The following is a 27,755-nucleotide window of genomic DNA, read 5'->3' as shown; positions in this document are numbered from 1 at the left end:
ATGCAGGATAGCCTGACTGAAAGACTGAAGTGCAGCATGGAAACAGACATATGCATCATCCAGGTACTGGACTTAACAGACAGTGGCTAACATAATATGATCAATTTGTTCAATAGATACTTGAAGAGATGGAACATTTCACCAAAGAATTTCAATTTGCTCTTTAAATGAAATTCTGTAACTGAAAATTTAGTGCAGTCAGAATGGTCTACAAATGCTTTTAAGACCACCATTTAAATATGGTCTTATGAGTTTCTAATTCCTTGGCAACACCAAGAGACAGTCAATCAAAGACACAAGTACTTCAAACAGTGTATACCAAAAATAAAAATAAAGTTGGAGACATTTTGATGTAACCTGTCTCTCCATGGACAAGGGACATGTAGAGTATTCCAGGAGGCAGGCTGATGGGCAAAGGGACATGGAAATTCCTGAGCCAGAAGCCAACCAGGCAGAACTGAACTGTGAGTAAGATAAAATTACTATCTTCTGTCCCTCCTGGTCTTCCTTCCCCAAATCCTCCTTTTCTTCTCCTTCTTCTTCTCTTCTTCTTCCTCCTCCGCCTTTTCTTCTTCTTCTTTATTTGTTAAATACAATAGATCATGTTTTGTTTTCTTTTAAAGGAGGAGAGTAAAATCCATATGCTCACCTTGGAGCTCTGTCACAGACTGGAAGTCAGACCTAAGATGGAACCTTCCGTCTCGGGAATAGAGTCTTCAAGCCTTCAAGAGACCAGGAAACCTGGACTACCTATTACTGGATTCCCCTCCTAACTGGAGTTTTCATGCTCTTTATGTTGTTGTAAATCTTAATTTAAAAAGAAAACGATCCCACTTGTTTCTACATTTAAGTTGATTAAGAATGATTTTACTACAAAAGTCTGAGAAAGATGGTAAGAATTAAAGAATAAAAATAGATCCAATCTATTATCTTAGGAATGAAAATCTAGAAAAATATCATCAAGTGTAATCTATTACCCTAGGTATAAAAGTTTAGAAGGGTAGTATTAAATATAATCTAGTCTATCTAATAGTGAACAACTGTATCTACAAATTTAACAATTTAATATAAAAAAGGATTAGGTTCTCTCCTGCCAATCCCCTGTTCTTTCTGCCCTGTGCCTCTCACCTTCCTGGGCCAAACCTCACCCACCAAAGATGCTGCTTTTACTATTCTGGATGTAAGATCTGCCATGATTCCTCCCATGTATTCTCATTCTGCAAAACTTGTGCAGATTGGGAAACAAGTTTCCACACTGAGAAATATTTAAAATGAAGAAGTGATGAAAGTCTCAAAACTGCAGAAAATAGAACCCACATGTGTGAGAGGCTTCCTTAGGGAGAGACTTCTCATGCTACCTCTGCCTAAGGTCTTTTTTTTTTTTTTTTTTTTTTTTTTTTGGTCAGAATGACTAGAAATTCTTATATATCCTTCAGTTTGAGTAAAAGTGAGATGCTTTGAAACAACCCAATATTTGTGTTAGATCCAGTAGAATTACTTAAGAAATGTAGAATAAGTTTAATTAACAAATCAGCAAAAATTAGAAAGGGGGAGACACAGGACTCCCCAATAGTGAGAACTGTCCTAGATGACCTGGTAAGGGGACAAGCCTAGAAATGGGCCACTATCTATTACTAAACTGAGCCTTTTGACAGAGCCCTCTTTTACCCTGAGCTTCAATTAGCACCACAATATCAGGTTTTTGTCTAATAAGGATCTGAATTACTTATGATGAGTTGATTTTTTTGTGACTTATTTTTGCAATTTAAAGTTTTATTTTGTCCAAAGAATGGAGATATCCTAAGTGATGAATGTTACATTATAATACATAATAGCTATTATGTGATTATACTTTTCATTTGCTATTTAATCTGTGTGCTAGATAACAAATGAGTTACTGTTTTATTTAGAAAAAAACTTTGGTTGCTGAAACATCAGCATTTTTAAATATATTTTGACAATGAATGTTAGGCTCAGTTGGAATATGTTTACTGATATTAAAATGAATGGATTATTTTCTTTGACAAAGTGTCATTCTTTCCATGATGAATGTTAAAATGCTTTTTAAATTGAAGGTCATACAAATGTTAATTGTTAGTTGTTCTAGGAAAGGGTAAATGAATAAAATGGAATGCTGGTTTTGTAATTTTGTGTGTGTGTATGGTATTTTTTTTTTCACTTAAAGTTTTGTTATCCAAGATCTTTCCTCTTTTACAAAAAGCATATATTTATTTATTTGCTGACTAGGAAATAATGGCAAGAAAAATTTTAAAAGAAAGAATAGTAGTGTGGGGTTTGTCCTATCAAATATTAAAAAGTACTACTAAATAATTAATGTGGGATTAGTATACAAATAAAGAGATAAATAAGGACTAAAAGTAAGTTACCAGACTATATGAAAACTTAGTATAGGATACATTTCATACCTTTATAAAAAAGATAGATTGATCAAATTAGTTTGATACAGTTGGCTATGTGTGTAGATAAAAGTTGAATTATATCCCTATCTCATAGCCTTTTTTTTTTTGGTAGTGGGGATTTAACCCAAGGGTTCTTTCCCACTGAGTAACATCCCAGCCCTTTGTACTTTTTATTTTGAGACAGGATCTCACTAAGTTGTTTAGGGCCTTGCTCAATTGCTGAGACTGTCCTTGAATTTTCGATCTTCCTGCCTCAGCATCCTGAGTTGCTGGGATTACAGGTATGTGCCACCATACCTGGCTCCTATCTCCTATCTTAATGAATATGAAAATAACAGATGAACTAAAGTTCTAAAAGTTCTATTATTAGGCTATAAGTAAAATAATTCATTAAGGATAAGATCAAAATGTATAATTATATAAAAATGCAAAATTTCCATATTTTGAGATATATGAACAAACAGTTTACTAGAAGAAATAGAAATATCTATGAAGAATTTCAGCATTACTAATGATCAGAGAAATATAAATTGCTGATAGTAGGCCCGCCCTGGCCCCTGGGGACTCAACCCCCAGTTCTTTGTTATGCATGTCAATGTGGCCAGCTCACAAGGCCATGACGCAGGCTTGCGGTTCCCTGTTTATCCGCCTCGCACATATGTGTCTCGGGAACATCTTGACCTGTTCGAGCCTCCTGATAGGGGACGGTGACGTGACGGTAACCCAAGGACGCAGTTATTACTCTCCCCTCCTCACTTTTGAGTAATTTCCTGCAGCTGTTAAAAAGATATATAAGGGGAACAAATCTGGCAATAAAGCGCGGCGCACACGCTCCCTCCTGGATGAAGAACCTTGGTGTCCTGTGTATTTTTAACCCCGACGTCCCTCGCCGGACTCGGCTCCGTTAGCCGGACGCGGCAATAAATAACTTTTTCAGATTGATAACTACCTATAACAAAAATGTTGGGGAAACTGATAAAATCATACATTTGTATTGGGAGTAAATTATTAATCTATTGTGGAGTAGACAATACTTCAAATTCGGAGTAAATTATTAATCTATTGTGGAGTAGACAATACTTCAAATTCTTATATATGCCATAGTTAGCAATCACAAGGGACAAATATAGATAGGTTTGACCTATCAAAAATTACTGGGTTCGGCTGGGTTTGTGGCTCCATGGTAGAGCACTTGCCTAGCATGTATGAGGCCCTGTGTTTGATTCTCAGCACCACATATAAATAAATGAATAAAATAAAGCTCCATCAACGTCTTAAAAAAATTACTAGATAAACATATCAAAATTTAAAGTTGCATGACAAAAGAATCCATGAACAAGTTAAAAAACAAGCAGCAGTGTGGGAGAAGATTATATGGTAGAAAACAAGATTGATATTTAGTATTAAAATGAATTCCTACAAAAGGATAAGGAGACTAAAAAGGTAATCCCAAAAATGGACAAAGGGTATAAACTGGTTGTTTATGGAAAAGGAAATTCCACTAGTCATTAAACAGGAAAAATCCATCATTATTAGGAATAAAATATATGGAAATTGAGAATGTCATTTTTTACCCATGAGTGAAATGGCAAAAATTAAAACTATTAAGATTCATACATTTCATACAGCTAGCCATTTTAAGAATCATTGTGGTATAGCTATTGAAATGGGAAATTTTTAGATCTTATAACCTGGCAGTACTGCTTCTAATTATATATTCTGGATTCACTTTGGCACATGGCACAGCAAGATATGTGGTAGGCTTAGAGTGTAGATTTTAGCCAGGCCACCTGGTTCAAATTCTGATTTCACCATATTGTTAGTTCTGTAACATTGAACAAGTTATTTGAACTCCCTGGACCACTCATTGTAAACTCCCTGGGCCACTCTTTGTAAACTCCCTGGACCACTGTAGAGGCCAGTGGTAGAAACTATAGATTGAGTGAATTATTCACATAAATAATAGAGCAGTGTCTGATTCACAGTAAACACCATATATATTTGCTGTTAAAATTTGCAACATTTTTTTTAAAAAGCAAGGTATTAGAAACCACCTGTATATCTTTTAGATAAAAATAAAACTTTTGTCATATAATCAAATACTACATAATATTAAAAAGTTTTAGATCTACTATGGACAGATATCAGAAACAGTTGCATGGAAAAAAGTTGTTTCGGAAACTTTGAGTAGGACAATATATTGTTTATTTTTGGTACCAGGGATTGAGTCCAGGGACACTCAATCACTGAGCCACATCCCCAGCCTTTTTATTTTTTGAGACAGGATCTCACTAAGTTGTTTAGGGCCTCACTAAGTTGCTTAGGGCCTCACTAAGTTGCTGAGGCTGGCTTTGAATTTGTGGTCCTCCTGTGTCAGCTTCTTGAGTTGCTGGGATTATAGGCATGTACCACTGTGTCCAGCAAAGTTTATAATTTTTAAATTATTTAAATATTTTTGTTTGTTTACTTACTTATTTTTTCAGTACTAGGGATTGAAATGCTTCACCACTAAGCTACATCCCTGGTTCTTTTTATTTTTTTATTTAAGACAGTCTTGCTAAATTGCTGAGGCTGGCCTCCACTTGCCTCAGTTTCCTGAGTGGTTGGGATTATAGGTGTGCATCACCTTGTCCAGCAAAAGAATATTTAATATAAAATGAAAGCTACAGAAAAAGCTTAATGAGTATAAGATTCTATTTAGTTAGAGGTTAGTCAGCAATTTCTGACTGATTTGGCTTCAGTTTTATTTTGCTATTTACATTGAATTGGCTTTTGCTTTACTTACATAGAAACCTAAGGTGCTAGAGCTGTGTTACCTAATGGTCACCCAGTTAATTATTTTATCAGTGTGCATATGTGTAGTATATTTTATGCATATACAAATATATAATATATTTGTGTGTGATATATGAAAATATTTTTATCAAGTTAACATGTTATAATAATCATTTTATTATAAATTTAAAATTTCTTTTTTTTCTGGATTATTAGGGATTGGACCCATGGCTGCACGCATGCTATGCAAGCATCTATACCACTGAGCTACATCTCTAATCCTTTTTTTTCTTGTTGTGAGATGGGGTCTTATTAAGTTGTTGAGCCTTGCTTTGAATTTGTGATCCCCCGCCTCAGTTTTCCCAGTAGCTGGGATTATAGGCGTGTGTCAGTGTGCCTGGATTAAACTTAGTTTTTTAAAGTTAGTGTTTAAAAGTCATCTGTGCTCCTAAGTACTCAGGAGGCCGAGACAGAAAGATTGCAAGTGAGCAGCCACCATAGGCAACTTGGCAAGGCCCTGTTTTAAAATTAAAATAAATAAATAAATAAGAAGGTTTGGGAATATGCCTTAGTACTTGATCCTGGGTTCTATCCCTGGTGCCCCTTCTCCCCCAAAAGATACTGTTTAGAAGCAGGTAATCTTTGTGTATCTTATACTTTATAAAGAGCTATAATTGTGCATATTCTTATCTGATACTTTCAGTGTGATGGTTATAGTCTGACACCAAATGGTTTTCCACACCAGGCAGTTCTCTAATTCTCAGTAGACACTAACTAGGTGTCCTACAATTTCCTTCAGTTCTAACATTAATTCCTAGAGTTAGCACACACACCACAGGTCAAGGACATAGTTCTATAAGACTCTACTGTAAATGCCACTCACAGGTCGTGAGTTCCCAGATTATCCGCATTTTCTGTCCTACTTTGCACGTATAAGAGTATTTATAAGAAAAAACTTCCTAGAACTCAATTTCTTGAATCATTGAATATGTAAGTTTTGATTTTTAATAGATATTACCAAATAATTTCCCATAGACGTTTATACTAGTTTATACAATCTATAATAATACATGCATGAAAAAAGCAAGGGCCAAAGTGTTGAGTGTGCTATGATCTCGTTGTTGTAAAAACTGAAGGATGGAATGAAGTATACAATTGTATATGCTTAGCATATATTTGGCAGGATATATTACAATCCGTTAACAATGGTTTCTGGAGAGGAGGACTGGGAATTTAGTAGAACGGAAATTTAATGTGAACCTTTTATACTCTTGAGTTTTCTGCCATTTTACTATATATTTTTTCAGTTAAGAATCTGATCAAAATAAAATAAGAAAAACAGCTATGTGAATGTATTTGAATACTACTTTTAATTTTATGTAAAATCTTAAGGAGATTTGCAGTTTGGCATTAACCCGTTTAAGTGCATATAAATAATAAGCATGGTTAGACCTGTGTAGCTTGTGTGTTGTGACTGTGACACTGAGTATTGTTGGGGTGGCAGTCACAGTCATTTGATTCTATTTCACTTACTGATATAAATGTTACATATGCAAATAAAATGTCTTTCTACTTAAGTACAACAGCTTTTATGTTATAGTGTTAATTTTAAATAAGAAAGGTAGTCCTAATGCAATTGTGTTTTCTATCTCCAGTTAGAGATGTTTATGATTATTTCCGAGCTGTTCTACAGCGTGATGAAAGAAGTGAACGAGCTTTTAAGCTTACCCAGGATGCTATTGAGTTAAATGCCGACAATTATACGGTGTGGTAAGTAATACACAACTTTGAGATATTTTCTGCTTACACTTCTCAGGTTTTAGTTCAAATGACTTTTCTTTATTTAACTGAATTTTAGTTTCTATCAAAATAATAATTCACATATGGGTGTAAAAGTCAGAAGTTGAAGGGAGAAAAATCTCTTCCCTATTTCTTCCCACGACCAGGGTCCCATTCCCCAGAAGCAGCACCTATGCTCTTGTTTTGCTTTTCTTTTGTTTGGAGACAAGATCTTGCTATGTTGCCCAGATTGGCCCTGAACTTGTGATTCTCCTGTCTCAGTCTCCTGAGCAACTGAGATTATAGGCTCATGCCACTGTGCCCACTTGTTATTTCTCTACTTAATTTCTGTATGTTAGATAATATGCTTCGCTGTTATTTTTATTTTTTACATTTTAAAACATTTTAGATGATATCTATTCATTCCTTGAAGATGGAGTGTTCATGTACTACTTTCTTCCCTTCATCACAAATTAGTTATCAGTTCCTAGTTCATGCTGAACCACATTTCATAGTATATTCACATATCCCTTAATAAATAGCCTTTTTTGTTTGGTCTGATTTTCTTTGTACCAATAAGTAATTCATCTCCCAGACATTCTGATTTATGTAAATGTTTTATTATTATTGAATATAACAGGTAATCCTTGCATTCCATTTTCCCCCCCTTCATTTGTTTGGGTGCTACAAATCGAGTCTTTAGCTCTTTCATCTGTGTAGTCTTCTATTTTCCAAATCCCACATCTTTCTCTTCCTTGACTTATTTTCTCATTTTAAAAACAAAGTTTTGAGTTTTTTGGGTTTTTTTTTTTTTGCGGTGCTGGGAATTGAATCCAGGGCCTAGCACTTCCTGGGTAAGCACTCTATCACTGAGCCAAATTGCTAGCTTTACTTTCTCATATTGTAGAAGGCATACTTGACTAGAAGAAAACTTATGGATGGATGTGTGGACAACAGTGTTGGAGATTATACATTAGAAATCTTAAAATCTTCCTTCAGCTTTATTAGTAGAATTCTACATTCAAAATCATTTTCCCTAAGAAGAATTTTACAACTGCTTTCCCATTTCTTTTGCCTCTGTGGTTCAGGTGGAGAAGATTCCCATTTCTTTATTTGAACCTTTTTCTCTTTTTTAAGTTCTAGGAATTTTTGTATGTTTTTTAAATAATTTCTTCTCTAGGGGCTGGGATGTGGCTCAAGCGGTAGCGCGCTCGCCTGGCATGCGTGCGGCCCAGGTTCGATCCTCAGCACCACATACAAACAAAGATGTTGTGTCCGCCAAATACTAAAAAATAAATATTAAAAAATTCTCTCTCTCTCTCTCACTCTCTCTTAAAAAAATAAATAAATAAATAAATAAATAAATAAATAATTTCTTCTCTGTTTTCTGTCTTTGGAATGACTTTTAGTTGCATGTTGTACCTCCTAGATTGTATTTTCTTTATTTTTATTCCTTTTTTTTTAAATTTACTTTTATGATATTCCCTCAGTTTTATCTTCTAACTCTTCTATTGATTTTTAAATATTTTTGCACTCATTTTTAATTTCTCAGAGCTCTTTTTTCCTTAATATTTAAGAAAAGACATCATCTTGCTTTTTGATTCCATGAATGAAATATCTTTCCATCTGTTGTTTTAGTCTCTTTCATATAAAGGTTTTTCTATAAATGATTGGTAATTCTTGGTTCTCCTTTTATACTCATAATGGAGAAAGGAAAAAGCCTGATTGGAACCCCTATGTGTGGCATGATTTATCAGTTATAAAGTTACCGAGATGGGGATGTGGCTGTTTTGAAACTTTTGCATATCAGTATTTTTTTTTTTTTTTGTACCAAGGATTGAACTCGGGCACTCAACCACTGAATCACATCCTCAGCCCTTTTTGTATTTTATTTAGAGATAGGTCTTGCTGAGTTGCTGAGGCTAGCTTTGAACTCAAGATTTTCCTGGCCTCAGCCTCCCAAGCTCCTGGGATTACAGGCATGTGTCACCGTGCCGGGCTCAATATTTTTTTAAGTCTTTTTCTTAGTGTGTTTCTCCAAAGAGGATCCATCTAATTTATTGTCTAAGAAAAACATTTGCCTGCCACAATTCTGGGGGATCAGGCAGGGAAATATGTTAGGAAAGTTTCACTGTTCAGTGTATCAACTTTGTTTTCCTTTTTCTTTTTTTGGGGGCGGGGACAAATCAGCCTGTTAGACAATTTCAACATTTTTTTAAATCTATTCTTTTTTTTTTTTTTTTTTAATTTTTTTTTGAAGTTGTAGATGGACAGAATGCCTTTATTTTATTTGTTTATTTTTATGTGGTGCCGAGGATCGAACCCAGTGCCTCTTACATGCTAGGCAAGCGCTCTACCGCTGAGCTACAGCCCCAGCCCTTATCTATTCTTTATTTTATCTTGTTTTAATTTTTTTCAGTTTTTTATATTAACATTTTAAATGTGTTTATTTCCATTCTTTACCTCACCCTTCTTTGAATGTACCTAGTATCACTTTCTGCTTTAGGTTTTTCTAGAAAATTAAAATTGTTTCCTGCTCAGGTCAGGAGATGTCACCTTTCTGATCAAGGTGAAGGGAAGGATTGTGGCTGCTAAGAATGTTTCTCTAGACCTTGCTCTATTTTTCAGCCCCACTCTTGACTCCCAGTTTTGGAAAAAAACAAGTACCTTCAATTTTTGAAACTTTATTAAGGTTTCCACTACTGTTGACAGGTTTATATGATTCTTCCTGCCCCCACCTGCTCCCCAGTACTTGGCATAAATCCAGAGTTTCCTGTGTGCTTAGCACTGAACAACATCCCCAGCCATTTTTATTTTATTTTGTGATTTTCTTTAAGTTGCCTGGATTAGACTTGAACTTGTGACCCTCCTGCCTAAGCCTCTGAAGTAGCCAGAATTATAGGCATGTACCACTGTGCCTGGCTACATTGCTTTTCTAAGTCAGTTACAAACTTGTCTGTTTGCTTACATTTTTTATAATTTTCTTTACCTCTTATACTTGCTGTGGTAACCCTTTGCACCATTTCTCCTTGTGGATTTATATCTTCTGTATTGCTTTAATATCATTTTAGTGGGGTTTTATTTAGGGAATAAGAGTAAACCTATTTATTCTACCATGTTTAACTGAAGTCCTCAGTAGGATATTCCATTATTTTATGGCTCTAATATGTACTTTCTTAAATTTTAAGAAATTACTGACTATATGGCACAAAGGAACTTAGAATGCATCTTAAATTTTCCTAAGAAATTTATTTGATGTTTTTTTAAACGCACTATACCTGAGTTCATTACCCTTATTAACCAAGTGTTTGCATTTATATGCTCTGTTAAGACAATTTTCTTGGGCTGGGGATGTGGCTCAAGCAATAGCACGCTTGCCTGGCATGCACGGGGCGCTGGGTTTGATCCTCAGCACCACATAAAAATTTTAAAAATAAATAAATAAATAAAGATGTTGTGTTCACCGAAAACTAAAAAATAAATATTAAAAAATTCTCTCTCTCTCTCTCTCTCTCTCTTAAAAAAAAAAGACAACTTTCTTTAATAATAGTAAGAGAAAAATGCTGTAATCTCATATTTTGCATTTCATTTTAAAAGATAACTTTTAAAGTAGGTTCTGAACTATTTGTCTCTTAATATATATTGAGTTGCAAATTTTTGAAAATTAGTTTACTAAGATTAGACCAGTACTGTCCATAGAGAATTTCAAAAAAATGACTTGACTCCACTTTCTCTTTAATTTCAGAAATTATATTTGCTTCACTTTTAAGTTTTTTTAATAATCTGAAATTAATTACAAACATTTTGATGGTGGTTCTAGAAATAAAATATTTGATAATGTTTATAATAGAATTAATTATTATATGACTAATATAACCTACATGAGCTAACTTTTCTGTATAAGGAAAGAAATGTCTTTGCTTTTTGTATTATATAACACATGTAATCAGAGTATTACCTGAAAATAGAATTTAGTTGCCTTTTCATTCCTTAAGGTTCCAAAATCTACTTTTTTTCTATCATATTTGTTGCCTTTTACTCTTTTTTACTTTAAATGCTTGATTCATCTAGTTACCAGATAGTTGTATGAATATGGACAATTTGTGCACTTAAATTAAAAATTATTTGTTATATAAAATAACTAACAAAAATTTGTCTTAACCGTATTGTTCTTTTAGCTTTATTTCATACTGTTGATAGGCAACTTAATTGGAGTAATGAGACTTTCTGTGCTTGATGTTTGCTGTAGGCATTTTCGGAGAGTTCTCTTAAAGTCACTTCAAAAGGATCTACATGAGGAAATGAACTACATCACTGCAATAATTGAGGAACAGCCCCAAAACTATCAAGTTTGGTAAGATAGAAATGTTATTCTGCATAGGTTCTGCCAGTAGACGATGATATAGTAAAGGATTTTTTTTCTTGTATTTACTTATTTTTTGCCCTCCTGGGGATCAAACCCCAGGCCCTTGTACATGCTAGGCAAGTGTTCTACCACTGAATATCATCCTAAGCTTCTTTATAATTTAGAACGTTACATTGGGGCTAATGTTACCTGCCCCACAGGATTGTTAGGAGGATTGTTTGGATTTTGATCTAGAATGTTCCCAAAAGGCTGATGTGTCGAATACTTGGTCTTCAAAATTCAGAGGTGGGGCTTTTGGAAGTGATTAGATCATTAGGGCTCTATTGCCACTGATGGATTCATAGGTGAGTGGACTATTGGAAGGGGATGAAAACTGTGGGAGACGGGGCCTACTTGGGGGAATAGGTCCTAGGGGATGTGCCCTTGGAGACTACATCTTGTCCCCATCCTGCCCCAGCTCCTTGCTGGTTTTGCTCTACTGTGCCCTTTTGCCATGATATTCTGCCTCACTAGAGGCCCACAATCAACAGAGCCAGGTGGCCATTTACTGAAACCATAAGCCAAAATAAATCTTCCCTTCGAGTTGATTTTCTCAGGTATTTTTTCACAGTGAAAAGAAGCTAACACAAGGATTAAATGAGAACTATGTTGAGTGATCAAAATGGTGTTTGCTCCACAGTTAACATTAAAATGTTTAGCTGTTATTATTATTTGAAATTTCAGAATCACTGTGCAGTTGCTGCTAATGAGAAAAAATGTGAGTAAAAATATCTGAAAAATGTTTTCTAGAATTCTGGATATAGCTCAGTGGTGGAAAGCTTGCTGAGCATGCGCAAGGCCCTGGATTCCATCCTCAGTACTGAAAAAAAAGCTTTCTGTTTGGTGTATTATAAAATGACTTTCTAATGTTTAATCCTTTATTCATTTGTTTATTTCACAGGCTTTGTATTAGTGCTGAGTATACAAAGGCTTTGTACTAGTGCTGAGTATACAAATATGACCAAGACACAGTCTAATAGGGAAAGCAAATAATAATATCAGTTACTTTATAAAGCGATGCAAAAAATATAATGGTAGAATTTTTCAGCATATGCAAAGATAAGAGTATGGAGATTGTTAGGATGGGAGTAGTGAACACAATAGGGTAAAAGGGAGGAGTCATGGAGCAGGGGCACAAAGAATAAATAAGAAAGATAATTTGAGTGGTGCCCAGTCTCTAGTGTGAAGCCTATGAATGGTAGCTATTGCTGCTGCTGTTATGATTGTGGTGTGGCAGTAAAGAAATTATGCTGAAGTAGAAGAGGCAGCATGGCATACTACCAAGAGCTCTTTCCACTTTCTTGTGGATGGACCTTTATTTTGTTTACTTATATATAGTGCTGAGAATCACACCCAGTGCCTCACACATGCTAGTCAAACACTCTATCACTGAGACACAACTCCAGCCTGAGCTCTTTCCACTTTCTGTGCCACGAACTGCCTGCTTAGTATACCTGTCTTCTCAACTCCAAAATGAAGTTGCCACCATTTTATCTTCTCTCAGCATAATGTCCTACACACACACACCACACTATCCTTATGTCAAGATTTAAGGAAGACTTCTGAAGAAAAACCTCTGAGGCAAGGAAAATATTCTTTGTAGAAGTATGGAAAAGCAGCTTATTCATGGAACTTTGTATAATTCCATGTGTTTTGTGGCCCAGCTGAGGAATATTCTGCCCAAATATTCACACGAATCAGTATTTAACATGTATATAGCTGATTAATTTTCAAAGAATTAGAACATAATAGACCCAACAGCGAATAACTAAGTATTATTTGACACATGGTAGGGTAGCTATTGTACAGATTTCTATTTGTAAACAAATTGACCTCTGAAGCTTTTTTTTTTAACTAGATTTTTGCATTCCTTAGAAGTTGCATTATAAAATAATTGTTTTATTGAGAAAAAAGAGTTTAGCTAGAGAATTAATGTACCCTGCGGTCTTGTTTTATGTTAAGGTGTTGTTGTTTTTTTTCAATTGTTTCATTTTACTTTTCTTTTTTTTTATTGGTTGTTCAAAACATTACAAAGCTCTTGACATATCATATTTCATACATTAGATTCAAGTGGGTTATGAACTCCCATTTTTACCCCAAATACAGATTGCAGAATCACATCGATTACACATCCACATTTTTACATAATGCCATATTAGTAACTGTTGTATTCTGCTACCTTTCCTATCCTCTACTATCCCCCCTCCCCTCCCCTCCCATCTTCTCTCTCTACCCCATCTACTGTAATTCATTTCTCTCCTTATTTATTTTCCCATTCCCCTCACAACCTCTTATATGTAATTTTGTATAACAATGAGGGTCTCCCTCCATTTCCATGCAATTTCCCTTTTCTCTCCCTTTCCCTCCCACCTCATGTCTCTGTTTAATGTTAATCTTTTCTTCCTGCTCTTCCTCCCTGCTCTGTTCTTAGTTGCTCTCATTATATCAAAGAAGACATTTGGTATTTGTTTTTAGGGATTGGCTAGCTTACGGTGTTTTATATAAAAAAAAGTGTTGCTATAAAATTCAGATATCAGGCATTCTCAATATAATTTAGTTTTTCGCTAAAAAGAAAAAAAAAACAAACTTTTCTTTTCTTGGGTACTGCAAACACTGCCATTAACACCTTAACAACCATTTTTTTCTGAAAAGCAGAACACTGACCCACCTAAAGTAACTAATTGCTATTGAAAACTCAATAATGTTTTAATTTTTGTTGTTGTTGTTGTTTTGTTTTTGTACTGGGGATTGAACCCAGGAGCGCTGAGCCATATCCCCAGCTCTTTTTATTTTTTCGTGAGACAGGGTCTTGCTAAGTTGCTTAGGGCCTTGATAAATTGCTGAGGCTGGCCTTGAATTTGTATTCCTCCTGCATCAGCCTCCCAAGTAACGATAATTACAGGCGTGTGCCACTGCACGGAGCTTAGTTTTGATACATTTTAAATTGCCCACTCTACTTGTTTCCATTATAACTAGTATAGTGAAGTAATAAGTTGATAACTTTTTGTTAAATTACCACTGTGAGATATTATGCTATAAACTAATTCCCTGTGTTTAATAGTCATTAAATCTTGAATATCAGAGAGAACATCTTGATATTTTGTTCTGAGCAGTCACTTTGATATACTGAAGGATCTAATTCTTAACTTTTTCTTAAATTATAGAATTCACCAGGAACCTGAAAAGTAAAATGCTTTCTAGTGTTCACTGACTTGAAAGATTTCTAAAATAAGTTCAGTAATCTTTCTCTTTAAGAGGATTTTCTCCTTGATTATCTTGCCTTCTTAATATTCTGTAAGATAAATTTTAAAATTTTCAGTGTATTTAGAGTAGGTCACCAATTAAGCACTAATGTCTTAACTTTTTTTCTGTAACTCCTGTTCACATTAATATAATGAATACAGTAGATTTTTTTAAAAATCAATTTTGAGATATAGTTCACATATCATATGTTCATTCATTTAAAGAGTATGTAATTCAGGGGCTGGGACTGTAGCTCATGGCAGAGTGTTTGCTTAACACGTGTGAGGCACTAGACTTCAGCACCACATAACAAATAAATAATAAAGATATTGTGTGTCCATCTTTAACTGAAAAAATATTAGGAAAAAAAAAAGAGTATGTAATTCAGCTGGGTGTGGTGGCACACACCTGTAATCCCCGCAGCTTGGGAAGCTGAGGCAGGGGGTTCACGAGTTCAAAGCCAGCCTCAGCAAAATTGAGGCGTTAAGCAACTCAGTGAGACCCTGTCTCTAAATAAAATACAAAATAGTGCTGGGGATATGGTTCAGTGGTTGAATGCCCCTGAGTTCAATCCCTGGTACCCGCCCCCCCCCCCAAAAAAAAAGGAGTATGTAATATGTTTGCAGACGTGGCAGCCATTGCCACAGTGAATTTTTTTTTTTTTTGTACGAGGAATTGAACCCAGGGCCTCACAGGTTAGACTCTACCACTGAGCTATACTTCTAGTCCTCAGAGTAAATTTTAGAAATTTTCACTTATAGATTTCTGTAACTGTTTTAGCTTAAGGAAATTGTAAAAATGGAACCTAATATAAAACTCTTAGTCTTATCCTAGTATAGAAACTCCTGTTTTGACAGACTTGCAACATGTAGCTATTTATTCCCCAGGGTAGAATTGAATTTCATTGTACTAACTGGTGGAGTGAAAAGTTGCTTAAATGGTGGCATTTTGAATTTAGGGAAAACTGATAAACTATTTAAAATTATATTTCATAAAATAGTATCACATTTCTTCTAGTCTCTCCTGTAATGTCTTTTTTTGTTTCTTTGTTTATTTTTAGTTGTAGTTGGGTACAATACCTTTATTTATTTTTACGTGGTGCTGAGGATGGAACCCAGGGCCTTACTCATGCTAGGCGAGTGCTCTACTGCTGAGCCACAACCCCAGCCCTCTTGTAATGTCTTTATTTATTTATTTATTTTTGATACTGGGGATTGAACTCAGGAGCATCCCAAGCCCTATTTTGTATTTTGTTTAGAGACAGGGTTGCTTAGCACTTTGCATTTGCTGAGGCTGGCTTTGAACTCGAGATTCTCCAGCCTCAGACTTTGGAGCCCATTACAGGCATGTACCACTGCACCTGGCTTATTTCTAAATTCTAAAAACAGAATTTTGTGATTGTCAAAAGATAACTGTACTTCCAGGTTTACTTCCATCTTTAAGCCCTACGTATCTAATTTTACACACAAATTACTGTTTTATGTTTCTCAACCCTTGCTTAGTGTTCTGAAAATTTTCTCATTTCTTTTATGTTAGATTTTCTCTCTAGTAGTGTCTTTAATTAGATATGAATATTTGTTTCTTGAGTGTGTTTCCACATCACCTAGTATAACCCATGTAGATGATTTGTTAGCTTGGGTAAATTAACACAAAATTTGTCTCCCTTCTCTGGGTTTCAGGCACCATAGGCGAGTATTAGTAGAATGGCTAAAAGATCCATCTCAGGAGCTTGAATTTATTGCTGATATTCTTAACCAGGATGCAAAGAATTATCATGCCTGGCAGCATCGAGAGTGGGTCATTCAGGTATTACCTTTCTTTTTATAGTATTTTTCAGAATTTTATTTTTTAACTTAAATAATTAAAATTAGTATTAGAGGCTAATTAAATTTCCAAGCCAAAGCACACATGTAGATCATTACACACAACATAATAAAGAACTGTTAAGATACTTAATTAAAATGTGACATTCTTCATGGTGGTTAATCTTTATAATCTCTGAGTTGGTTAGTGAATAGGTTCATATTAAAGAAGAATAATAGTAAACTGATAAACATTAAACACATTTCAGATTGAATTCTCATCACCTCTTATATTTGTTAGCAAATTGAGCATCAAAATTAGTAAAATGTTAATATATCAAGAGCAGGTATTAAGGTTTTTGCATATATAAATTTCAGAATGTGGTCTTATCATAACTGTTACTTATTATATATTGTATGTCTACCCCTCTGTTAAATTTATGCTAAATTCTAAATAAAATAGTTACAACTTTCACACTAGACATTGTATTTATTTTAGCAAACAATTTTATTGTTTCCTATAAATTTTTTCCAGGGATTGCTATTTCATGTTCTATTCAGAGCATTTTACTAAATATTTTTTACTGAGAATTTTTAACTTCAAATTTAATTAATTATATATTTTATAAAATTTTTAATCATATAAAAGTGCATGTTATACACATACCCTATCTACTACCATAACAACCTGAGAAGTAGAATATTATCAATATCTTTGAAAAGCCACATTAGCCAGTGTGTTTCTTACTGAAATTATGAAAGATTTCCATGAGAAAGACTCCAAAATATCCTTCAATTGTTGCTTGTGCAATTTTTTTTTAAGCTGTATATGAACACACAGTATCTATTTATTTTTATGTGGTGCTGAGGATTGAACCCAGGGCCTCACACATGTGAGGGAACCGCTTTACCACTGAGCTATAGCCGCAGCCCCCGTACATTTTTTTTATGATTTTTTTAGTTGTAGTTGGACACAATACCTTTATTTTATTTATTTTTATGTGGGGCTGAGGATCAAACCCAGCGCCTCGCACATGCTAGGCAAGCGCTCTACTGTTGAGCTACAGCCCCAGCCCCTGTTGCTTATACATTTTTATAAATAAAGCACTTATAATTTTCTGTCTTGCTTTTACATTTGGTATATTATGGTTTCATATGTTTTCACAATACTTTTTAAAGATAAGATTAATTTTACCAATAATGAAATTCTGAAAACTGAAGAGAATCTATAAGATAATGTTCTTTTGGGGGGTGGGGGAGCGTACCAGAGTTTGAATTCAGAGGCATTCAACCACTAAGCCAGATCCCCAGCCCTATTTTGTATTTGATTTAGAGACAGTTGCTTAGCACCTTGCCATTGCTGAGGCTGGCTTTGAACTTGAGATCCTCCTGCTTTAGCCTCCCAAACTGCTGGGATTACAGGCGTATGCCACTGTGCTCAGCTACAAGATAATATTCTTGAAATAACTGAAGTTGTAGAAAAAACAAATCAGTGGTTAGGAGTGATTAGGCAAAAGTGAGATACAACTATAAAGAGATGGTATAGGACACTTTCTATGTGGTGAGGGAATAATTCTGTATCTTGATTGTAGTGTTGCTTGCGCTACACATGGGGTAAAATTGCAAAGAACTATATTCTACCTCTACTAACACCTTGGCCTTCACTGTATATACACAGATGAGAACACATAAAATCTGAATAAAGTCTGTGTTTTTGTGAAAAATAATACACCATATCATTTTATTGTTTTGGGGTTAAATTTAAGTTGGTAAGATAATGCCTTTGGAGAATCTAAATGAAGGGTACACAGGACTCTTTCTTAATTATTTTTATTATCACTTGGTAAAACAGGGACCATCATACTGAAATTCATCCTTTTTCTGTTATCAATAAGAAATATAACTCCACTTTTTCATAATGTCCCCACTTCTGTAACATTTGTAAGTTTTAACAGTTTTCCCTATAATTTTTTTCTATTAAAGCAGCATTATGCCAGGAATGGTGACTCATGCTTGTCATCCCAGCAGCTCGGGAGGCTGAGGCAAGAGGTTGCAAGATCAAAGCCAGCCTAAGCAACTTGATGAGACCCTTTTTCTTTCTTTCTTTCTTTTTTAATATTTATTTTTTAGTTGGACGCAATATCTTTATTTTATTTATTTATTTTTATGTGGTGCTGAGGATCAAACCCAGGGCCTCTCACATGTTAGGCAATTGCTGTACTGCTGAGTCACAACCCGAGCCTGTTGAAACCCTTTTTCAAAATAAAAAAGGTATGGGGATGTGATTCAGTGGTTAAGCACCCCTGGGGGTCTATCCAACAAGAAAGAAAATACTTAGAAAATACTTAAAACAAAAAACCCAGTTTTTTAATGTAAAAATTTGTTTGTAAATCCAATCTTAGATATTTCTCTCTCTCTCTCTCTCTCTCTCTCTCTCTCTTTTTTTTTGGTACCAGAGATTGACCCAGGGGCCCTTAACCTCTGAACCATATCCTCAGCCCTTTTTTATTTTTTATTTGAGACAGGGTCTTGATAAGTTGCTTAGGTCCTCGATAAGTAAGTTGCTAGGGTTGGCTTTGAACTTGTGATTCTTCTGCTTCAGCCTCCTGAGCTGTTGGGATTATAGGTGTGTGCCACCATGCACCGCTAAATTGTATATATTTCTCTACATGTATTTTAAAGGTAATTTATCACATGTACATTTTTAATGCTGTTCTTTTGCTTATTGTAATATCAAATCAAATTCATATACTATGTATAATGCTATGTATAATTAATTATGCATTCTCTTACTAGTGAGTTTGTTTTTATTTTCCCCTCTAATTTTTCTTTGGTGACTTTTATCTTGGCTTTTTGTATATTTTTTCGCAGGATCTATCTCCAATTTAGTTCTTTTTTTAAATATATTTATTAGTTGTTGATGGACCTTTATTTTATTTATTTATATGTGGTGCTGAGAATCGAACCCAGTGCCTCACACTTGCTAGGCAAGTCTCTACCACTGAGCCACAACCCCAGCCCCAGTTTTTTTATTCCCCTCTGTTTCCTTGACCTGTGACTGTTCCCTCTCTCTACATATGTGGTAAATCCTTTTTCTTCAGTTCTACCTTCTTAGCTTTACTCATGTTTTATTTTTACTTATTTTTTTGGTGGTGTGAGGGTCTTGTATGTTGTTCAGGCTTGCCTTGAACTTGTGATATTCCTACCTCAGCCTCTCCCATAGCTGGAATTACAGGTGTGCATCACCATACCCTGTGTGATGTTTTGTTTTTAATATTTACAAATAATGGGACATTTCTAATTGTGTTTTTAAACAACTTTCTTTTAGGAATTTAAACTTTGGGATAATGAGCTGCAGTATGTAGACCAACTTCTAAAAGAAGATGTGAGAAATAACTCTGTCTGGAACCAAAGATACTTTGTCATTTCTAATACCACTGGCTACAGTGATCGTGGTGTATTGGAAAGAGAAGTCCAGTAAGTAATGTCCTTTACTTGCTCATTCATTAAAAATCTGCATGCCTACTATGTTTCAGGCATTGGGAATAAATCAAAGACCAAGACTGCCCCAGATCCTATAATCATGGAACTAAAATTGGACAGAATAGAAAGATGAAACATATAGTGATAAATTTACAAATAATGTAGTATGCTTCTATGTTTAGTGTCTGAAGTTTTTTGAAATATTGTTGCTATTAAAGATGGGAAGTAAATCAGATTTTATAGTGTCCAGGAAACTTTATTTTATAACTATCTCATTAAATCTGTTGCATTTTTGATAATAGTTTCCAGATGCCATGTTACTGTATTATAGGGTTCTGGACCAGTTCAGTCTTGGTTATCTTTTATACTGTGGGATATTTCGTAGCACTCCTGGCTTTCAACAAAAATTTCTCTAGACATTGCCCAGTGTCCTTTTTGGAGCAAAAATTCATCCTCATTTGAGAGCTTCTATACAAAAAGCTATTATAAGAACTAGAAATTTCTGAATTGTCCTAAATTTGTGTATTATGTGTATAAATAGCAATAGCCATTTTTTTCTGGTCTCACTGTATTTGACAATCTGAATGTGGATTTTTTTTTTAAAAATTTGTTTTAGTTATACATGGACACAATATTTTTATTTTGTTTGTTTATTTTTATGTGATGCTGAGTATCAAACCCAGTGCCTCACATGTGCGAGGCAAGTGCTCTGCTACTGAGCACAATCCCAGCCCCTGAATGTGGATATTGTTTTTAAAGCTTGATGAGCTCATAGTAAAATTTTAATTACAAAAGTTCTTTTAATTATTGTTGGGAAGAGCAGATTTATAGCACATCTGCCTGTAATCTCCCTTGACCCATTTTTTTTCTCAGTTTAAGGCAGCTAACTCCTCTCTTATCTTTTCTGTATAAGGGTTCCAGTGGCATATATTTTTTTTCTTTTTAGTGTTGAAGATTAAACCTAAGGCATCATATATTGTTTACCACTGTACTATATCCCTAGTCCCTAGCCTATATATATATATATATATATATATATATATTTTTTTTTTTTTTTAAGGCTTTAGTCCAGTATCCTCCATTCACTCTCTGCTCCAGGCTTTCAGACCTACCTCTCTTCCATCTGAAGCTGTACTGTCCAGTATGTAACTACTAGCAACATATAGCTATTTAAATTTAAATTAACTACAATACCACAAAATTTAAAATATACTTCCTCGCCTGGCACGGTAGTGCACACCTGAATTCCCAGTGGCTCAGGAGGTTGAGGCAGGAGGATTGTGAGTTCAAAGCTAGTCTCAGCAACTTAGTGAGGCCCTAATAAACTCAATGAGACCCTGTCTCTAAATAAGATACAAAAAAGGGCTGGGGATGTGCCTCAGTGTTTAAGTGCCCCTGAGTTCAATCCTTGGCACATACACACACACACACAAAAGAAACACACAACAAAAAAATAGTTCCTCAGTTGCAGTAGTCACATTATTTCAGGTACCCAAATGTAGCTAGTGACTACTGTACTTGACAACATAGATAAAGAACATTTCCAGCATCAAAGCAAGTTCTTCTGGAATTTACTGAAAAGATTTTATTAAGCCAACCTAAAATAGTGGAGTTTAAGTAGAGATAATTTATACTTTGTCATTTAGCACTCTCTATTCCCCTTTGTATTCTCCAGTCCTTTTTTCATATTTTAATTTAGAGACAGAATCTTGCTGAGTTGCTTAGAGCCTCACTAAATTGCTGAGGCTGACTTTGAATTTGTAATTCTCCTGCCTTAGCCTCCCAAGCTGGGATTATAGGCATGTGCCACTGCACCTGGCTGTTCCATGTATTTCTCTTTGCATTGGATTTCTTGCCAAAAAATAGAATGCTTCAGGTTATTTTATCTTGAATTGATCCAATTGAGAATGGATTTCAAATATTGTATATTCCTAATTTGCTATGTCTTACTTCATTACTTCATTAATTTTTTTTTAATTTTTATTTTTTTAGTTGGACGCAATATCTTTATTCATTTATTTTTATGTGGTGCTGAGGATCGAACCCAGGGCCTCGCATGTGCTGTGTGAGCGCTCTACCACTGAGCCACAATCCCAACCCCAACTTCATTAAAAATTGAATGTGACTGGCTCACTTCTGTAATCCCAGTGATTATAGAGAGGCTGAGGCAGAAGGATTTTAAGTTCAAGGACAACCTTAGCAATTTAGTGAGGTCCTAAGCAACTTAGTGAGACCATGACTCAAAATTAAAAAGGACTGGGGATATAGCTCATTGGTAAAGTGCCCCTGGGTTCAGTGCCCTAGGGTTCAGTCCCCAGTACAAAAAAGAAAAATTGAATATGAAGTTTGGAAAATGCAAGTCTTTTAGCCTTTAGAGGCAGATCACTAGTCATCTGTTATTAGATAGAAACAGAAATAATCAGTCAAGAACGTAAGAGCTTTCTATATTTAAAGTTTGTTTTTCCCTCAGGATGTGTAGAACAAATATTTTAAATATTGATAGTAGCCATACTTCTAGAATTTATAGTTTATTAAGTATATTTTTAACTTTATAGATAGGTGTACCTGATTGTGTTCCTCACTTTTTTTCCTTTCATTAAATTTTTTTTTCCTATGCAGTATAGTTATCAGGGGAAAAATATACTGAATTATATAAAATTATAAAAAATTAAAAATCAAAATCTCTTATTCTTTCTCCTCCTTCCTGCCACTCTCTAGAATGAGCTATAATTATATACATTTATACATGGATTTATAAATAACATTTGCAACCTAGACAGTGACATATAGGCATTGATTTTTTTCACTAAATGTATCGTGGCCATTGTTTCCATGTGAATAATGGTCTATGAGTACCATAGGTTAGGTATCTTTTATGCAGAATACTTGGGATCAGAAACATTTCAGATTTTTGGAATGTTTACATATATATATATATATATATATATATATATATATATATATATATATATATATGATCAGATATGTGGGAGATAGAACTCCAATCTAAATACAGAATTAATTTATGTTTCATATGTGTCTTATACACATAGCCTGAATATAATATTATACATATTTTTACTGCACCTGTATTTTGACTATGTGGTATCATGTCAAAGCTCAAAAAATTTCAGATTTTGGAGCATTTTGGATTTTGGGTTTTCAGATTAAGGATGCTCACCTGATAATTATAGGATTTATCTAACATTTACTGTACGCCATAAATTCCTATTTAGTTCTCATAACAAGTCTCAGAGATACTCATGAATAACTTGAGTTTTCAAGTAATTCTGTAAGTAGGACTTACAGGTAGGTAGTCTCACCTCAAAGTTCATGTTTTCACCATTAAAATAGATGACACATTAGTGTACATTGCCAAAGTGAAATTAAGAATCTTCTACTAGGACCAGCTAAGACCTACACAGACATAATTTTCCAAATAACTGAAAAGGTTAGGTCATGTCAGGGTGGTTAGAAAAATCTTTTCATAATGTTAAATGAGTTTGTTACTCCTGTGAAAAAATTCCTATTGTAATAGCCCCAAAGCAAGAACAAGATCACTAAGCTTTAGTCAGTTCTTTGCTCATGTGAAGCATAGTTTTGTAGATTCCTTAGAATTTGTGGCAGTTGCATCTGAATTATATTTAATAATCAGGGTAAAGAGAAGAGAAAGGAGTAGGGAGTATCCATTTTGACTGTGAAATCACCTTATAGTTTAATAGTAATTTTATTTTGAAAGGTAAGGAATATGTACTTGTTGTTTAATTTTTATTCTTTGTATTATTTCCACCCTACTTTTAATTATAGCTCCTAAGATTATGTTAATTACCCTTTTTCAGTGACTGAGGACTTAACAGGCATAAATAGATGTTTGACTTTTTTTCCTGGATTGTTTTACCATTAAAAAGAAAGTCTCCACCTTTCCTTCAAACAGAAAAAAAATATCTTTCATATTAATTTTCTTTCTTGATGTGAATTAAAGCTTTATGTCAGTTAAGTGTTATTCCTCAGAATTAGACAAGAAATATGGGAGGGAGGAACTATCTTGAGTGGACAATTGCAGTTTTGGAGGTTCTCTAATTTAGATATGAGCTAGAGCAGTGGCAAGGCCGGCTGAAAGAGATGTATGTGGAGTCTGACACAGCAAAAACACTTTCCTAGGTTTTGCCACATTTGTTCAAATTGTATCTGATTGTTGCACTGCTCTTTTAAAATTACACACTCATTTGTGGGTTCTTTTCTTACAGATACACTCTGGAAATGATCAAACTTGTACCACATAATGAAAGTGCATGGAACTATTTGAAAGGGTAAGAAGTTATTTTTTGCTGGAGATACTCCACACACACACACACACACACACACACACACACACACACACACATAAATAAAAGCTGCTAATATATATATCATGGAATATATACCTAATTAGATTTTCTTATTTTTTTGGTACTGGGGATTGAACCCAGGGGCTCTTAACCACTGAGCCATATCCCCAGCCCTTTAAAAAATTTTTTATTTTGAGATTGGGTCTTGCTAAGTTGCTTAGAGCTTTATTAAGTTGCTGAGACTGGCTTTGAACTCGTGATCCTCCTGCCTCAACCTCCTGAGCTGCTGGAATTATAGTCATGCACCACCACATCCAGCTCTTCTAATTAGATTTTATTTAAAAGGAAACTAAAGAATTTTTCTTTATTTGAATCTAAGAGCAGAAGCATAATGGTAATTATGGCAATTCCCAAGAACTGTGCCCTCTACATTTCTTCTCTTCACCTCCCAAGCACATACCAATATTTTTTTTTTTTTTTGATACTGGCGATTGAACCCAGGATGCTTAACCACTGAGCCACATCCTCAGTCCTTTTTATTTTGAGACAGGATCTCCCTAAGTTGCTTAGGTCCTTGCTGACTTGTTGAGGCTGGCCTGGAACTTATGATTCTCCTGCCTCAGCCTCCCAGGTGTCTGGGATTACAGATGTATACCACCATGCCTGGAAAGTAATGCATATTAAATTATATTTATGAACCCTTTAGGGTTTTTGTGAAAAATTAGAATACAGACACTTAGGTTCTGCCCAGCTCAGGAGTACAATAAAGCACAGAGGACTGTTTACAGATTACACAGATGGGTGGCCAGCATTTCTGCTTTAGTTGCTAAAGGTTTCCAATTATAAATCTTAACAGAAACATTTCACTTGTCTGGCACTGACATAGCCAGGCTTACTGTTGAATTTAAGGCCTTTAAGGAAACTGGTCCCAAAGAGCAGAGTTTGAAATCCAGACACATTTAGGGATATGTTGGGAGTTGGGACCTATAGTCCCTGAGGAGTTAAAGAGATGAGGAACCATCTCAAGAAGAAACAGGGACATTTCTCCTTCATCTCTCTTCACTTAAAAGATGATTTATTTTCTGCTTTAATTTAATATGGTGCATATTCACATTATACATGATTACCTTTAAACTTTTTTTTGATCTCTTGAAGATTTTAATGCTGTTTTCGCAAATAATAGTTTCTATAAAATTTTCTGATTTATAGTAAAATGTACTAACTTAAAACATGTGCTATCTCCCACACTTTTTTGCCTATCATTTTAAACTGAGAACTGGGTGTTTTTAGCCCAAGAAACATTATGTCTTGCATACACTTTAACTACATATCTTAGGAATAAATGAAATCTGTGATATTTTGGTAACTCTTAGTGTATATAAAATGAAAAGCTCTGTCAAAATGCACTTTTCACTGGGAAAAAATAAATAAAACAAATAAATGGATCTACACAAAACAAACATTAACATTGGTAGTCTTAATTGTGGGACAATCTATAACAAGCACATTTGCCTTTATTTACCCAGAGCTGCTCAACTTTCAAGTTATGAATTTTAAAAATCTTAACAGATTTTATTATGTTGACATTTGTTTCTCATTCCACATCATCTTCAGCCAAGCTCTGAGCACTTAAAATTCTCTTAATTGTTGGGAACCTAGTCAGAAGCATCTGGAACACTGCTGGTGGAAGAGTTTGCTGTAACACTTAGCAACTGCTGTGGCTGTCTACACACAGCAGTTGCATTTGTCAGATGGTCCACACCTTTCTCATATTCATGTTCCCACAGCCTGTTAAGTTGGGGTTGCTCATCCTCTAGTGGTTGAAGTAGATGCAGTAGCTGATGAAGGGCTCCCCCACATGCTGGCAGTGGTGGCGCTGTTCCAGCCCACCATCTTCTCTTGGTGCAGCCATGTCTCTGCGGGCACTGGGAACAAGGCTTGCCACCTGCCGCTCTGAACTTTATTTTTTTTTAAACTAATTTTACTCAGCTCCTAATTATCCACGATAAAACTCACATAATTTAAAATTTTCATTTTGTTTCAGCGTCATTTATTCAAAATAAGTCTTCTTTCTTGCTGTGTTTCTCTTTGATCTTTCTGTTGTTTTTGTTCTTCTCAGAATCAAGTATTATTTTCTTTCAGGATTTTGCAGGATCGTGGTCTTTCCAAATATCCTAACCTGTTAAATCAATTACTTGATTTACAACCAAGTCACAGTTCCCCCTACCTAATTGCCTTTCTTGTGGATATCTATGAAGATATGCTAGAAAACCAATGTGACAACAAAGAGGACATTCTTAATAAAGCATTAGAGGTAAGCTGGTGTGACTCAGTATTTTTCTCTTAGGCATCTCAGAATTGGCTGTACCCATTACCAGTAATATTCATGCCCCTTTTCAACATAGGTATTCAGAATTCAATGTAGGATTATTTCTGGTTTAGGGCAACATCTTTGTCAATGGTGAACATAGTATATAGTATGTAACTCTACAGTGTGTCCATTTGACCATGAACAGAGTTAAATTGTGTTGTTTCAAAGGCTTATTTACTTTAATAAATTTTTATTTTTTATTTTTAGTTATGTGAAATCCTAGCTAAAGAAAAGGACACTATAAGAAAAGAATATTGGAGATATATTGGAAGATCCCTTCAAAGCAAACACAGCAGAGAAAGTGACCTCCCAACAAATGTACAGCAATAACACCATCCAGAAGAACTTGATGGAATGCTTGTATTTTTTTAAGGGATTCTAATGAGGAATTTGAAACTAGAGCGATCATTCCCTTACCTGTGGCCTAAATATGCATTGCACAGGTATTGCTTTTTAACAAGAACTAAGTGTGATGTTCTTTGGGTGCTGCTGCTATTCAGATTAGCTCTAAGAAATTTGATTCTTTTTAAAGTAAAGTAATTGGAGGGGAGGGGGGAGAAAAAAAATGTCCTATAAAGGAACTACCACTTTTGTAGTCTTACCAACATTTACTCTAATCCCTTAGCATCAACTCTTCCCTAAAGGATTTGTATCAGTAAAGACTGCAGATAACTTGTATGTAATGGATTTGAGGTAACTTAAATTTTGGTTCAGTAAGCAGGGGAATACAGCTGTTACATTAGAGCTGCTATGCTACACTCACAGTATCTTGCTTTCACTGTAACCAACTAATGCCAAAAGAATGGTTTTATAATAAAATTACAGATGTATTTAAAAACAATACCATGGTAGTTTGGCTTTTTAATAGCATATAACTATATACCAGGGATATTGCTTCAGTTTAGAAAATCAATTGAAAAACAAATAAAACTGTAGAAAACAGATAAATGATTATGCTAAAGGAAACATTAACTGTTAAAATGTGAATTGTTCAGTTCTTGACTGCAAGCAACACAGTCCACTCAAGGTAGTTTTAAACCAGTAATTATTTCATCTTCTAGAAGTACACCCCCAAACCATACTAGGGACCTGGACCATCTAATTGCTGCTGCCTGGGCCAGACTCAGGAAACTGCGTAATGAGGAAGCC

The 27,755-nt window shown here is 34.8% G+C and overlaps 1 protein-coding gene across 1 annotated transcript; it reads left to right on the top strand.

Moving 5' to 3' along the window:
- On the top strand, positions 1-27,447 carry LOC139705108 (protein farnesyltransferase/geranylgeranyltransferase type-1 subunit alpha-like). Its single transcript, XM_071609315.1, has 9 exons — positions 1-63; positions 377-464; positions 6,851-6,965; positions 11,224-11,328; positions 16,302-16,428; positions 19,753-19,901; positions 24,155-24,217; positions 26,378-26,549; positions 26,814-27,447. Exons 1-9 carry the CDS (start codon positions 1-3, stop codon positions 26,934-26,936), a joined length of 1,005 nt encoding a protein of 334 aa, XP_071465416.1. The 3' UTR covers positions 26,937-27,447.
- Positions 27,448-27,755: the final 308 nt, after the last annotated feature.

The sequence above is a fragment of the Marmota flaviventris genome, chromosome 3 (assembly GCF_047511675.1).
Source record: "Marmota flaviventris isolate mMarFla1 chromosome 3, mMarFla1.hap1, whole genome shotgun sequence".
Classification (NCBI taxonomy): Eukaryota; Metazoa; Chordata; class Mammalia; order Rodentia; family Sciuridae; genus Marmota; species Marmota flaviventris.
The sequence above is the reverse complement of the archived record's forward strand: the minus strand, read 5'-3'. Positions and strand labels throughout refer to the sequence as shown.